At 37.4% G+C, this 16,988-nt stretch overlaps 1 protein-coding gene across 2 annotated transcripts in view; it reads left to right on the top strand.

Moving 5' to 3' along the window:
• The window catches only part of LOC142349336 (WD repeat-containing protein 48-like), a 281,832-nt gene that overhangs the window by 171,083 nt on the left and 93,761 nt on the right, over positions 1-16,988 (top strand). For both annotated transcript variants that reach the window (XM_075400812.1, XM_075400813.1), the window contains exon 9: positions 4,332-4,456. In XM_075400812.1, the coding sequence (XP_075256927.1) occupies positions 4,332-4,456 (125 nt within the window). The remainder of the gene's footprint in view (positions 1-4,331; positions 4,457-16,988) is intronic.

Consider the following 16,988-nt stretch of genomic DNA (forward strand, 5'->3'; position numbering starts at 1 on the left):
GACGTCATTTTTCGCTCTTAGTGGAGCGACTTTTTTTGTTCATTCGCGTGATTAAATTTTTGGTCACATTTGACTTACCTCACTCTCAAAAATGACTTCCTCACTTTGAAATTGACTTTTATTTACTTTAATTCAAAGAGATGAGGTCAAATGGGTATGTGTCACTCTAAATGATGGTTATTTGAGAGCAGCTAATAGAGGTAGCAAAAAACTTTATACAGATTTTTAATCAAAATAAAAAATTTCAGCCTTCAATGAAAAGACGAATTTTTTGGTGTCTTTTTTACTGTTTTTTAGACTGTAGATCTACGAAGCTATTGCGGCTATTTTCTGGTGATTTGCCAGCTATATTGTATAGTGCTATTATTTTTTCTCTAAATTTTTGAAACTGTTTGTTTGCTTGGCTCGTAATGGTCAATTGGTCTGCCAATGATATCCTGGTTTTTATTCTTTCATTTAATTTATTCTTTCATTATTTCGGTTAATTCTTTGGATTGTAGTTCATGACTTGTTTTTAATTTTGTACCTTAGTGTTGAAGTTGGTTTTTTGGTCTCTGAAGTTGTAAGTGTGCTGAAGAAACTTCTCTGAGAAGGCCTAAACTCATGATGACAAGGTTTTTAAGCTCAAAACTGATAAGGTTTTTGCAGTATTTGAGCCCCAAACTATCGTTTTTCTTCTTTGTATGGTTTTTGTGTATCTGGTTCTTGAATTGACTTTAGTCGCTGTTCGTAGAGGTCCTGTTTCAGCAAGTTTTGAGCACGTTTGGTAATGTAAATTTAATAAAACTTTCCATTTTGTGTATTTTGCAGTTTTAATGAGAAGCGGAAAGTTTCTTCAAAAAGTTTCATGACTTTTTGGCCAATTTTGAACTTTGTACTTTTAGGGGTGCCTGCAAGTCTTTTAACCCTTGAGCGTGACTTAATGGATAGATTTTAGCTGCACAGGAATGCTTTTGCGGAAAGCATCCAAAACTCAACGCACTTTGAAATATTTTTTGGTTATTTTCTTAACAAACTCTTCTTGTAAATATTATTTCGTCGTATTTGCCGTTTTTATGTGGGTACAGGTTTCTGATTTTTTTGCCTGTTTAAAAAAATTATGTTTGGCTGTAGATTTTGAGCATAATTGGCTCTGAAGGCAAGCATCAAACTATTTTTGATTTTCACATTTCTGTCTTTTATTGCAAATAAGTCTAATTTTATTGATGTGATCAACGATAACGATTTTGAGCTTGGTGCTGGGAACTTGCTTAAACGTAGGGCATGAATACCAAGAAATTATATGAAAACTTTGGTATTTCTGGTTTCATTTTTCTCTAATTTGTGAACTATTTTGCGTGTATTCCGCTCGTATTGTTCAGTTGGTCTGCTGGTCAAGTCAAAGATTTACACTCATTTCAGTCTAGTTTTACACTCATTTTTGTGGATTGTATTTCAGGACCTGTCCTGCTGTTTGATTTATTTCACTTTTCTTAGCACGTATTTCTTTTTACACGAAGCACAATTTACACGCATGAGATCTGACTTACCTCCCTCGCTGTTTCAACTGAAAAGAGTTGAAACAGCGGAGTTGAAAGTTATCGCAATAGAGAATGCGATCAAGTTCAGAAAGGGAAAAATCAAAATAAACTGAATAAAGCCCAGTCATTAAGTCAGTGCATTTGTTTATCATCGTTCATAAAAGCGGATACTAGCATAAGGATTAAGTTGAGTCTTCAGTATAGAACCCGAATTAAGGGATTTGCATCTTTTCTGTTTTTTTTTCTGTTTCAATCTCGATGGGCGTCAAGAGGTTGAACGGTTGCTATTTTCGGCCGCCTGTCGGTTGTGTGAACTTCCATTTTGCGCTGAGGTCAGCTTGTTAGTTTTAATGAACTCAAAATTGTTCATAGCTGTTTTATTTTAATTTGTTCTCCAACGAATTTTGAATTAGGCAAATATTTCAGTAGTGGGTGTCTTTTGTGATCAAAATCTTTACTTGACTGTTTCTGTTATAAGAATATTCTTTCGCTTATTTGAGTGATTCAATTTTTTTCAAAATTAACAGGATAAACTGCTAAATCCCGCTGTTATTACATCTTCCTACTATTTGTGCCGATGAAATTGCGTTTGTTTTTTTGAATTTCTGAGTGGTTTCTATTACTCTTGACTTCAATTTTGCTCGGTCTAAAATGCTCATTCATTCACATTTTAAGCAGCCGAACTCCACTGGGGCATTCTACTACTAGAAGTCAAATGAAAATGGACAAATTTGTCATTTTTCGTAGCCGCCGGCTATTAGTACGCTATTAGTATTTTTCAATTATTTGTGTAAAAGCTTTTCGAATTCTCTAAGGTAGTTTCATTCTGCTCAGAACGCTTTTGAGCAGTTGCTCCGCAAAGCAGTCTATAATCCACTGAGTCAATGTCGAAATCGAGATCAAAAATTGAAACCGGTTAAACCCATAAAGAGTTAGTTTTCTAATTAGTCATAGTTACCAGGTATTTTGACATTTCTACTAATGTTTTTCATCTCATTAGTAACAGGATTACGCCTAATTGCAAAATCTAATTAAAATACCACGCCTTTTAATATTTTTCTCTCTCCTTGTTTTTACCCCCACTGGTTATCTGATGGGTGCATTTTCTCTTCAAAACTTGGTATTCGCCTCAAATAAAAACAGCATTTGAAACCTCTTAGTAAACGAATCCCCTACCTTCAAACTCAGTTGGAGGCAGTACAAAAGTCAACAGGCTAATGGGGTTTGTTTTTGAAGTCTTGATAGTGGTCAATAATAGCGTTTAATAACGTAATTTGAAGCCCTTTAGTGAACAAACTGCTCTTCCAGAAGCGTTCTTTTTTGTTCAACACCCTGACATCTTGTTTACTGGGTAACTCACCACATTTTATAGCAGTTGCGTGATAGATGAGCCAAAAGAGAACAGAGGGTAGCAATTGAAATAATAAAAACGCCTGTTTCTGAGTTGTTGGGCTAAATTACACGAAATTTTTTGCCTAATAGCAGCAAGCATTGCTTTTGCCTGATTGAGTTCTTGCCCAATATCCCATCCTTCGGTCGCTCAGTGATGTTTGTGTATTTTTTAAAGATTTCTTTGAGTTTTTTTTGACTGAAGATTTTCAATCGTATGTTATGATTTTCTGGTGATCTGAGTTGCACTGTACCTGAATTTTGAACTTTTTATCGTAAATGCATTCGCTAATTGTCGCCAGTTTTCTTCTAAATGGGAAAGCTAATTTGAATTAAGAATCCCACAAGTTATCCAACAGATTGGCCACAGTTTAACAGTTTGGCGTCATTTACAAAATCAAAGTTCAAATTAAACAGCTAACGCTTGCCTTATTTCTTTATCTTATTTCGTTTCTCTAGGTATCAGGGTTCGATCCTCTCTCGGAGTGAAACTCATAAAAAGTTTCTAAGCTACATCGCCTCTAAATTATTGAGCTCCACCTTTCCCCCGTTTGTCAGTTTGTTTTTCTTTCTTAAAAAAAGAACACGGCCTTTCTCCTAATATCTGTAAAATTTCGGCTATAACAAAAGTTTACGGAGATAGGCAGTGTAGAAAGTTGAATGACTATAAACAAAGAAAACAGTAACATTTAAGGCCTTGAAATATACCAATAGAGAAATTACTGTTGTTGGGTTGAGGGAGGACAGTATCAAAAATTCAATACACTTATAATAAAGTTAATTGAAATTAAAATGTTTCCAAGTAAATAAACCGCATTGGGCTTTGTTCGGGTTTTTCTTATATTCATTAAGATAAAACTCTTTATACTTCTTCTCTGCACGACTGTACGACATTAATAGAAAATTTCTTGGTATTGAATTGTGCTCAAGAATCCCTCTCTTAATAATACCTTTTTCATGAAATTTGTTTTGAAATTGTTTGGGTAAAAATTTTTTTGAGTTCGCTCGTGTTTGTAAAATCTTGCTGTTGGTAAGTTCCTGGACTACTCGTAGGATTTTTTTCTTAGTTAGTTTTTTCTTTGCTTAGTTTTGGTTTGGCTTTGATCAAGTTCCTCGCTAGTCGTCCGATGTTACATCGTTTGAGGCTATATATCGACTGAGGTAGATGGATCATTTAGACTATTTAGAATTTAACATTGTTTACTTTCCAATAGGAAAAACAAATCTACCAGGAAGCTCTCTTATCATAACTTCATATTAAAGTGTTTGTGCAAGGTTACATACATATTTTTTTGTTTGTTGAACGTAGTGATTTTTAACTATGGATCAATTAATTTCATCTCTTTATGTGTTTAAGACAATCTGCTGTGCCATCTATTTTCACTACAAAGAGTTGTTGATAAGCTTGTTGATATGTTGAAGGTAAACCTGCTTTGGTGAGGTACCATGTGTTGAACAACAAGAGGCATGTGTTGACACAGGACTCTGAGGGAACAGTGTCAAAATGGGATGTACTTACTGGGGTGAAAGAATCCGTCATTGGACAGGTAACTGATAAACTACGTTTTAAGCTCGTATAATTCTGATTTTTCAATAAAGTTGTCTTAGCAATGGCTAATTATTGCCTCAATGAAGAAAAGTTTGCTCTTCTGAACAGCTACAAAAATTAAATGAAATTGAATTGCAGTTGATGTTTCCTGACGAATGATTTGAAATAACTACTTTTTAATTCGCTCGAACGCAGTTTGTTGCAATTGTATCAGTCCTGCGTCATTTTTTTATGCAATTTGTTGTTTGACCTATTTTTCGGACGGTTCTTAGTTATAAACGTTTAACCTTCCTCCTCCCAGTCACTCCAGTTGGTTGTGTTTTCTCTGGAACATACTTTTTACGCTGGTTTACCTAGTAGATAAAATTTGACGTCACAGTAATGCTGCTCTTTTTGTTTCGACCTCAAACTGATTTAATCGTTTTTCAACTTTTTTTTTAAAAAAAATACAGTACAAATGAATTGACAATTAACTTGGTTATCATGATTTTAGTCATCAACACAACAGATTAGCAGTTTAATTAATAAAATATTAGCAGTCCGTTTCCTTTCTTCACAACAAGAAGTAGGCCTCTATTACAAAGATTTGCGTTTGTTCTCCCTGATATTGTTTTTAACACTCACCTGCTATTATTGAGGTGCTCTCCTTTTTTAACAATCTAAAGAATTGCATTGGGGATCTGTCTTTTAAGACTCGAAGAGGATTGTTTGTGACTTATTTTTTACGAATCGGAGAACCGTTATGATTTTCTGTTTTTACGAATCCAAGCGGGAGTTTTTTTGAGAAGTGTCTTTTTAATCAATGTTATTAGAGTGAATTTGAAGGAAATTAAATGCGTGAAAAATTTGTAGGTTGATTGTTGAAAAATTTGAAAACTGGAGCAATAAATCGACGTGTAGAAAAAATTTTTGTATGCGGGCGAAATTTTTTTTGTTTGCGTGCTGTTTTTCAAGCATTTTTTAAGCTTCACAAATTTTTTCGCTTCTTAAGGAATTTGAATAGGCTATTAATTGGTCTCGAACGATGTTTGAATCAATTATTGCAAACCTGTGTGTCCGTTTTTGACATTTTTGTTTGACTGATTTTCCGTTTTTGTTGTTGAGTAACTTTTTTTCAGGCCTGAGTTCTTCATTTTTGAGTGATATAAGTTGCTCTCTATGTGAAGTAAAGTTTGTTGCTACAACGCCATTGTAGCTTAATGGTTACCATGTTGGAGTGGCGTCCTGGATGTGTGGCTTTTTAACCCCGCTGGATTCGCAAAATTTTTTGCACCCATAGTAATTTCTGAGGTACACACCCTCTAAATTAACTGCCCCGCCTGTCTTTTGTGAGCAATTCATCGAACGTTCGTCGTTTTATGGCTTCATTAATGATTTTAAGTTTGTGTTGATAGTGTGGCTTTTCAGCCATTTAGAGGTTTTTTTAGTCTACTGAAGCTGTTTTGCCCATTTTTTCGTTCCATTGCATTCATTTGGGGGATTGACGCATTCTAATCAAAACAATTTTCAGGCATCATTTTATTGAAGTTTTGATGGATAAATTATTATTTTTGTTGAGAAATATGACGAAAAGCAAAAATTTTCAAACTATTTTTTGTCAATTTTTCAGTTTTCTATTGTTGTACCTACTTTTGTGTGGGCATATTAATTCGTTCAATTGATATATTGAGCGATTTTCATGTGCTTGTGTATTTTATCATGAGCAAAATGAAACTTTCTAATTAACTGCTCTGGAAGTTTGTAGCAACTATTTTAAAAGTGTCTTTTATACGGTCATTTTTTGCTTGACCGGTTCGACTTCTCTAGTGAATTTTATGACTTTGAATTTTTGCCCTTTTGCGTGATCTAAATTTCTCAGTTTACTACTCAAAGCCAATTGAAAAGCTCGTCAAAATTGATTTCATTTTTTCATTATCTTAATAGTAGCATATAATAATCGCTAATGACGTCATTTGAAGCCCCTTTAGTGAACTGAAAAAGCAATCTATTTAACGCGAGTCGCGTGTTTTAGTTGATGTTTTGGGGCTGGTCTTTTTGTTATTTGAGTTCATGATTTTGTTGTTTTGTTTGAGTCGTTTTAGGAAGCGCGAGATCATTCAAAGGGTAGATTTTTGGTAGAGATGACTTTTCCAATCATTTTTGGAATTCTTCTCGATCTATTTCTTTGATAAAAGAGCTAACAAAAAAACGGGAAGTCCAGGGAGTTGAAGAAGTTGTTTCCGTGAAAAAACGAGTTGTAGAGAAAATGGATTCGTTATTTTGTTCATTCTTTCTTTTGAAATAGAAATCGATGCAAGTGTGAGAAAATTGTCGCTCAGCTAGCAATTGTTTTTGTTCATAGGCGTCTTTTTCCAGCTTTTTTTTCTTAAAAATTTTTCACGTTCTCTTAAGGGTTATTATTGGCGAAGGTCGTAGTATTCGGGTTGTTTGATGGCGTTCTGAAGCTTTTTGGTTATTGAATAGAATTTTCCGCTAATTTGAAGATTTTCCGACCATTTTGAAGATTTTAAGGCGAGTTTTGGCTAACTGTATTGTTGTAAAATAATACAGGAAAAATTTGGCAAACAAATAGGGAATTCTGTTCATTTTTCTCAAATTCTTAACTTTTCTGAGCTATTTTTATAGTAGCTCTAAGTTCTCTGCTAGCTATTGTTATTGCGCTAATTATTTTTGCACTTGATTGAACATTTATCTTTATCGCTTTACCTTAGTTCACAGCTAGTTTAACATTTTGCTTCAAACCTTTGCCTTCTCTAGGCTGCCTTCATTCTTCGCTCATTCTACCCAACGCGTTTAAGCAACAGTTGCTCAGCAAAATAGTATAGAATGAAAAGAAAAATACGTTAATCAAAAATAGAACGGGTAAACTCTAGAAAAGGACCAGTTTTACATGTGCAGTATTTCAAATTCGCTCTAATTAGTCGTAGCTACAAAATTTTATGTTCAATTTTGCTCTAATAGGTCGTAGTTACCAGATCTATTCAAATCTCATTGATATTGATACTAATCACTTGATTATCTCTTCGATGATACGAATGTCTGATTCCAAAATCCAACAAAATAGCTTGCACTTGTAAAAATTTTCTAGTACGTGTTTGTAAACAATTTTTTTGATTTTCTGTTTACTTGCTCTCAAACGAAGTTCGAAGCAATTATTCTTTGCTTGACCGTTTTACTCTGGAAAATTCTTTTGATTTTACTTCTTGAGTGATTTTTTGAGTGATTTGATTTGCGCACATTCAGAAATCAAGTCTGTTGCTAAAATAAAAACCGTTTTTGAGCGATGACCTTACATAAATGGTGTAGTGTAGAGGTTACAGGGCAGGATTCTCAGCTGAGAGTTCGCGGGTGTAAACCCCTTTACGGGTTCAATTCTACCATAAAGTTTCTCTACCCTATGCTCCCTTCACAATTACTTGCCTCGCCAGAGCAATTCGTTTTGAGCAACTCGTGCGACGTTTGTCGGTTTATCTTCTTTCAATGCTAATCGTGGGTTATGAGAATCAATGGTGGCCCTTTCGTCGGCTCATTATGGCTGGCCTTATATGGGTTGAGCAATTTTTTAATTATTAGGGTACGAAAAGCTGACGCTGTTTAACAAGTTTTTGTATGATTCTTCAGTTTCCTACTGTCTATAGAGAGTTTCGTAGTTAGAAATAGTCCTTCTAAGAGTTTTGGTGTTTTTTCATTTGCTGGGAATCTTTTTTTTGTTGAAGAAAACTTATTAAACGAAGTCTAATTTCGGTACGTTTTTGTTCATTTTTTTTGTAATTTTTTGTATTTGTTCTCTTGTATAGTTTATTCAGACCTTCTCCATTCGTTCTGTTTCTAAAAAGAGACACTTAAATGTTTGACAGTAGTCGGTGTTGTTAAAATAAATGAAGTATTTGCCTTTTGTTTTTCTTTTTCGGGTGTTATTGATGTTTCTTATTTCAAGGACGAGCTGGTGGTAGATAATATAGCGTCAAGAGACTTTTTGATTCGCCAAAAGAACAATTTTTAAGATTTCACATTGTGTCACAAATTTGATATCACTGTAAAATTTTGATAGAAATTCATTTGGATATGAGTTTTTTTCTAGGTTTCTTTTTGAATTTTTTGGGTTTTGTCAATATGTATCCTTCCTCTCGTTGTTTTAATAGTAGCTCGTTTATTGAAAAAAAATAATTTCACAAGGTCTGTGAGAATATTTCATTTGGAACCCATTCCTAACTCTGAAATGTACTTTTATTTACATTAAGTCAAAGAAGCTCAATTGAGTATGTGTCACTCTAATTGAAGGTTTGTTGAGAGTAGCTAGTAGAAACAGCAAGAAGTTGTACATAATGGTAATCAAAATCTAACATCTCAGCCTATAATAGAAAATTTTTTGGTCTGTTTATTTTACTACTTTTGCGAGACTGCAAATCTACGAAGTTGATACTTCCCTTCAGACCATTTGTTTTCAAAAAGTTTGAGTCATTTTATGAGTTTTGATCGTGCTTGTTAATCTAGTTGGCTTCTAGTCTCTTCTAGTTTCACTCTGGACTGATCTTTTTGTTTTTTATACATGTGACAAGATTCAATCTATATAATGTTTCTCGTTTGTAGCTGATGTTTTGACTTCGGAAGCATTCTTATCGAGCATGAAGACTCAGACTCAAATAAAACTTACAAAATATTCACTATCTATTAATAGAATGAACTCAATTCTGATTGGACAAAAATGTAAATAAAAAGTATAAATACGAAATGCATAACACGAATTATTCATTCATTCATTCTTCAATTGATTCTTGCGAAACTTAGTGCTATTTTCCAACCTCAGAACTTGTGAAATTTTCTCATCTTAGCAGAATACCGGACGCTTGCGAACCTAAACACTTAGAAAAATATTTGAAAAGGAAACATAAAAACGGTACACGGAACCTAAATATTAGTAGGAAACTCCTACCAGAATAGCTTTACAGAGAGCTATCATATGGCGACAGAGATCAAGAGCGTCATTCTGCAACACTAAAGAAACGGAATCAGAGAAAAATCATCACAGCTGAAGCTTCATAAAAAAAAAGAAACAATTGTCTCAAAATTCATGTTTATCTCAAATTAATGTTTATTCTTTTGGGAAATTTATCACTCAAAAACAAGCAAATTCTGGATGCCGTTTTACAACTCCCCAATGTCAAAATTGTTCCATCGATCTCCAAGAGGTATGGAATATTCATTATTAAAAATAAATCAAACTCATTAAAACTTAAACTCCAAGAAGGTGATATACACGAACTTATAGAAGCTAATACAGGAAAAACCAACTTAATCACCTCACAAAAACCAATACGCCAGACCTGCCCACTTTGTCGATTGAAAACAAACGGACAAGATCAACAGGAGAATTGTTCCTTTCACTCATAAATAACAACAACAGATATGGCCGCGCCGCACCCACCACACGTATCGCTCAAACGTTTTGCCGGACTACCCAACGAAAACTGGGACCAATTTGAAGGTCTTTTGAGAGCAAGCATAGCAGTTGCCAGAATTCCGGCGGATCACAACCAACAAGCCCGATACCTACATTTACACCTCGACGGAAACGCATTAAACTATTATCTACGCTTACCAGAAAACACACGAAACGACCTTGATGACGCATTAGAACAGTTACGCAACCGCTACTCAGGCCCAGACCAACGGCGTAATTTTGAGTTAGACTTACAGAGCAGAAAATTTGATCCCGTGAAGGAACAACCAGACGATTTTCTAACTGACTTACAGCGGCTTGCCAACTTAGCAATCGTCGATGACGTTGGTGCCGGAATTGACCGCAATGACGAGCGCACAAGAAGAATCCGAGAACAATTTATACAGGGGATGCCCTTCAAATACAAAAAAGTTCTTCTCAGAGAATTGGACAATGTCGGAGTAAACGACTTATGCTCCATAGTCAAAAGACGACTTCGAATAGACCAATTAAACCCAGAGCCAGCACACACCACAGCCTTCAACTCACTAACAAGCTCCCAAAACTCTGCTTTTAACCAAGCGGTCGAAAACATAATGGCAGCAGGAATAGCTTCAATTCAGGCATCAGTCTCACAAACAACGCCACCAAGATGGCCGAACACCACCCAGAATAAATTTAACAAGCCTTTCACAAACTACAACAGAAATAACACAGCATACAGAACGCCAAACCAAAATAGAAGCTTCTCAGGTTATCATAACCGCCCTTTCTATCGAGGTAGAGGAAGAGGTACAAACGCGATAAGCAGATACAACAACCAAAGTCAACAATACAACCAGCGACAACGATCTCCCACGCCAATGCGAACTTTTTGCAGGATATGCGCAAGCAACGAGCATACCGCACGTGATTGCACTCAGAGGCAACCACCTTATCGCGACGCAACAATGCCATTCAACCAACAGCCAAAAAACTGAATAACCTGCATGCTTTTCTACAAAAAATTTCTTACTGTACAACTAGCTATAACGAAAACGTCTTTCTAATTCCTATTCAATTAGGCTCAATTACAATGAAAGCGATAGCTGACACTGGAGCATTTAGTAGCGCTATGTCACAAAAACATTTTGATAAAATCTACAATCATCTAACGCAAAAACCCATAAAAAAGGCACCACCGGAAATTACGGTCTCCACAGCGTTTATGCATCAGTCTCAAATCTTATTCACGACAAAACTAACATTCAAAATTGGCCATTTAGAACTCACAGAGGACTTTATGGTTTTTGAGAAACTCTCAGGCATATTACTTGGATTCCCCTTTTTCGACAAAAATGAAATAACAATCGACGCCCACAACCGCTATCTACATTTCCCTGATTTCACATTTCAGCTAAATTTGATGCAGACAGCAGGCTCAAAAACATCAAAACGATTCAATAATAAGCGTAAAATTTATCTAAAAACAACCACTCGAGTTATCATTAACCCCGGCGAACAGAAAATGATTGAACTCATGCCCTATCAACCATTAGAAGCAGATCACCAAATTGGAATAGTAGAGCCCACAACAAAATTCGAAAACATAGGAGTTTGCCTCACGAGTACGATAAACAGAATGCTAAAGGACAAACCAATTCAACTAATGGCTATCAACACAACGGAAGTACCGATCACAATCGAAAGAAACACACTACCTGCAACCTTCACGATAATCACACCCGAACAAGCTCGCTATCTTATCCCATTAGAGCCCAAGTTGCTGGAAACAAATAATTTCTCAAAGACAACAAAAACCATATCGAAACATATTGAGAAAGTAGCGAAGGGCCAGCTAAATCACATCACAATTAACCACAACGCAAAATATTGGTTCCCAACCCCAGAGACAACTGAAGATCCATCCAAACTCACAGGACTAGAAAAACGGATTTACGAAGAACTCATTCGCTTCAAGAAGAGAGAGTCCATTCGACCACTGGATAATGCAGAGGACCGAAAAATATTCTTGGAATCCTTTAACTGGCACGGAAGTGTCCTAACAGACGACGAAAAGAAGAAGACAGAGGATCTCTTATTGGAATTCAACGATATATTTACAAGACATCGCCTTGACATTGGCTACACCTCAAAATTCTCAGTAAAACTGACGCCTGATACTGATAGACCAGTATATTCAAAAAACCAAAGAGTTTCCATCCACCTCAAAGACGATCTCCTAGTAGAACTCGCCTTATTACAATACTACGGCGTGATTACAACGTTGCCATTCAGTAGATATTCATCACCAATCTTTGCAAAAAGAAAACCGAATGGCAAACTACGAATATTAATAGATCTGCGTAAAATCAACCACTTGATTCGAAATGACTATAACAACAACAATTTCCCAATAGCAACACTGGCTGACGCAGGAAGCCATCTTGCAGGCAAAAAGCTCTTTTGCAAAATGGATGGAAGCCACGGATACTACTCCGTGCCAATGGCCGACGAGCAATCCATTCAACTGCTCGCTTTCAATTTTGCATCGCGAACTTACGCATTTAAAAGATTAGCACAAGGACTGAGCAGAAGTGTTAGCGCATTCAGCTCATTCATGCGACAGAATCTTGACCCCGTAATTACCGCTGACAAATGTTTTCAATACGTAGACGATATTGGAATAGGTGCTCATGATCTCCCAGATATGCTGGAAAAACTATCAGCAGTCTTTACGTGCATCAGAGAATCAGGAATGAAGCTAGCTACAGATAAATGCGCCTTTGGTTTGAAGGAAATTCAGTTCTTGGGGAACACGATAACTTCAGAGGGTTTGACCCCCATCAAACAGAAAATCGCGACGTTTCTCAGAACATTCAAGATGCCGAAAAATGTTAAGCAAACAAAAAGAATGATCGGTTTCTTCAATTTTTACAAAGCCTTCATACCAGAGCTCGGAGAAAAGCTGCTTCCTTTTTACAGATTACTTAAGAAAGAAACAGACTTTGAAATAAGAGAGGAACACACCATAATGCTAAAGAAACTGACACAAGATCTACAATCAGCCTGTGAAATATCACTGAGGCTACCGATGACCAATAGACAATATGTCATTATGGCCGATGCATCATTCTATGCTGCTGGATTTGTATTAATGATCGAGGATTACACCCAAACGGCAAACGGAACGCCTGAACACAAAATTTATGCACCTGTAAGTTTTGGATCACGTATTTTCAAACCAAATCAACTCAAGATGTCAATCTACGCGAAAGAATTTCTTGCTGTTCATTTTGCCCTTGATATGTTTGCAAACATCCTTTGGGGATGCGAGAAACCAGTACTAGTCCTGACAGACAACAGAGCTGTCACCAGATTCTTTCAAACAAAGATCATTCCACCAACGCTGTGGAACGCATTAGATCACGTATTGAGTTTTGACATAATACTAGGACATATCCCTGGAAAAGCCAACCTCGCGGCAGATTACCTCTCAAGGATACACATAAACCCGAAGGAGAAACTCACACTTCGCATCAACTCGAAGATACCAATCAGTGAAGTCCAAATTGACACTACCGCCGAAGTCCCGGACAACTCAATTAATACACTCCTGCACGAAACATCCAAGGAAAACACTAGGAAACACTATCTTTTTCAGACCGTCAACGAAACAGACCAAACAGAAATCATTGAGGAGGTTCATATTCAACAAATAAAACCGGCGCAGCTCCAGGCAATACACGAACACAATCCAATGGACGACTTTGATACAACCGGTCACTCGCCACTGAATCTAAGAGCCGAACAACAAAAAGACTCAGACATCAAAAGAGTTATCCTTTGGTTCGAAAGAGGCCCACCAACAACCGCCCAATATCTCTCAGCAGACTTGAAAAAGTACCTGAAACAATACCCAAGACTCGCTATGTTTGACGGAGTGCTACACAGAAAGTTCTACAATCACACGGGCAACAGCTTCATCAAACAATACTGTGTTCCAATTCACTTGCAAAAAGAAGTACTTTTCCGCATCCACAACAGTGTCTGGAGCGGACATAAAGGTGTGTCGCGTACCATAGCCGAATTTCGGAAGCGGTTCTATTTCCCCAATTTCACCGAAACACTAACTGACTACATCAGAAACTGCGTGACTTGTTTACAAACTAAACCTAGTCCCACAGCAGCTTTGAGACCGCCTCTACAACCAATGTCTTCCTTACAAAATTTTCCAGCAGATGTACTCCTCATCGACCTTGTCGGCCAAATGCACCCTTCACCGTACACCTTCATATTATCCGGGATAGATGTCTTCTCGAAATACTTATTCGCAATACCTCTGATGAAAGGTGACGCCGACGTTGTAGCCCGAGCGCTTATTTCTATCTTCCTGAAACATTCATACATTCCATCACAGATAATCTGCGACCTAGGGACAGCTTTCACGTCACATTTAATGAGCGAACTTGCCACAATTCTTGAGATCAAACTCAAACACTGCACATTGAAACACGCACAAACAATTGGATTACTCGAAAGAAACCACGCCCCACTCAAACAAATTCTGCGAATAAATGAAAACCAAACGTCTTCTGACTGGCATAGATACGTTGATATTGCAGTATTCATACACAACACTACCTACGCTCCAGCAATAGGGTGTACGCCATCAGACGTATTTCACGGACGCACACCAGTCAACCCACTCGACCTACGCTTTCAAAACACACGTCTTTGGCAACACAAGCCAAAAGCGGATTGCATAAAGGAAATCCAGGATAAAACAACTGAGCTATTCGCTTCCGTGAAAGAAAATCTTATTCATTCATACCTCAAATACAAGAAATATTACGACAGGAAAGCCAATGCATCTCCTCTGAAAGAGCACACTTATTGCCTCATTTTGGACCCAAAATGTACAACACAAATCGCAACTATGAACAAACAACAGAGCAGATGGATTCCTATGTACAGAGTGGAAAAGAGACTCACAAATGCCAACTATATTGTGCGGAAAATTAACACAAACTATACACAATGTGTACACAGAATGCGATTGCGACCAATAAAACCACAATATGAAATCCAAGACTTAGCATCAATCGACCCTCGAAATTTTGAGGCCGATCCCTCAATCCCTGAAGAGGAACGAGAACCTCAGTTCTTTGATAACCAGATCGAGAACCACATCAACCAAGAAGCAATGACTCTACCCAGAACAGTGCCAGAAACGAGATCAATCAGTTTCAATCAAAATGTACAAACAGCGAGCTTCTCAGCACGAGAACCGCCAACAAACCATCAACAAATACAACAGGAAACTATATACGACGAAAATACATTCTTTGTAGAAGGCTCCGTGCCGTCTGAAGCAAGAGAAACACCAGAAACAATAGATGTGGGAGATTACGTCTTTTCCGCAAACAGTAATTTCCCTCAAACAGATGCACGATTTGGCTCACAAAGGCCCTACAACCTGAGACGAAGCGACCACCTTGCATTGGCAAGAGAGCACTCAGTATATAACAGCCTACAAGTTTCCGAAGAAGATCCGCAAGTGAAAGTGATCACTTACTTCCCACTCAGTCATTACCCTGACCCTGACCTCTCCATTGTTTTCAGTGATACAGAAAACAGCGACATAGAAACTAGCACCAGTGACCCCGAGTCCTCGCTTGAGTTCTATTTCTCAATAGCCTCGGGAAACATCGAGGATACCTTCAATTCTGCGGAAACCAACACTTCAATGCCCCAAAACAATGATGCAACTGAACAAACACCAGGAATGGAAGATTCTCTGCGAAATTCAGCAAACGAATTAGCAGTAACCAACTCCCAAGAATATAACGAGGTAGCATCGTACGACGATCCAGTATTCGAAACAACAGAAACTGACTCAGACATTAATTTCCAAGGTCCTAGGCACTCATCGCCATTAAGGCATAGGGTACCTCCCAGAGAATTAATAGACCTAGGCCCAATTTTACCAAACAGAAGACGGGTCATTCCACTAACTCTCCATAGGCAACAAATTGACGGTAATCTTCATCAAACTCTGGACTACGCAACGGATACAGAAGATTCTTTACTATGACGTCATTACTTTACTGCTCCATTCTTATTGGCTATTATCTCGCCCAATGACAATCGCTTGTATTCACTATATATACCACAAAAATAACTAGTAAAATCATTCTTCAACTTTACTCACTTCGAAATCAGCAGCATTCTCAACTCGAAAAAAAAACAACCCCATTCATAAACCATGTTCAATTACCTTCCAGAACAAGCTATAGCCTGCTTCCTACTTTACTTATTGACAAATATTCAAACCGCCTCAAGTAACCAGCCGGCAGTGGCAACTAAAGATGGTGTACTTTTTAACTTACATCAGAAAATTCTCTTAACAGAAAAATTTGTAAAGACAGAAATTCTAGTCCCTTACCCAGTCTACAATAAAACAGTAGAGTCGAAACTTACAAATCTCACTCGAGAACTGGCAAGTATGTGGACTTCAAAGAATTATGGTTGCCCACTCAATTATACCAACATGACTGAATCAACATCTGGTTTACAATGGATCGCGAAACAAGCTATCATGGAAAACGAACTCGCACAGCAGGATATCGAAACCTTAAAAATAGAAATGTCACAACTCCTCCGCTCACACGCCGCAACGGACACAACTTTTTCTCGAAAACCAAGGGCAGCAGCCGCTGCAGCCGCAGCTGCTGCAGTTCTGGGAATTGGCATTGGCGCAGGAGACAAACTCCTGTGCTTTATCAAATCCGTATTTGGAGGATGCGACAAACGGGTAAAACGAAACCAAGAAAACATCAGACAAGCCATGGCTTACCTCCAATACCTGACAGAACATGTCGAACAGATAACAACTTCACAGAACGAAAAATTCTTTGTAGTCTCGGGAGAACTTAAAGCAATAAAAGAGGCGCAGGACGAGATAATTAAAACCCAAAACAGGAACTGGGAGCTAGCAGAGGGGCAGTTCACTGCGCTCCGTCAGAATGTCCACCATATGAGAAATTGCGTACAATACCTTTATGTACGCGAACAAATAAACCAACACAGTCTTGTCTTAAGCAATATC

Source organism: Convolutriloba macropyga, chromosome 11 (assembly GCF_964194025.1).
Source record: "Convolutriloba macropyga chromosome 11, txConMacr16.3, whole genome shotgun sequence".
NCBI classification, from domain to species: domain Eukaryota; kingdom Metazoa; phylum Xenacoelomorpha; order Acoela; family Convolutidae; genus Convolutriloba; species Convolutriloba macropyga.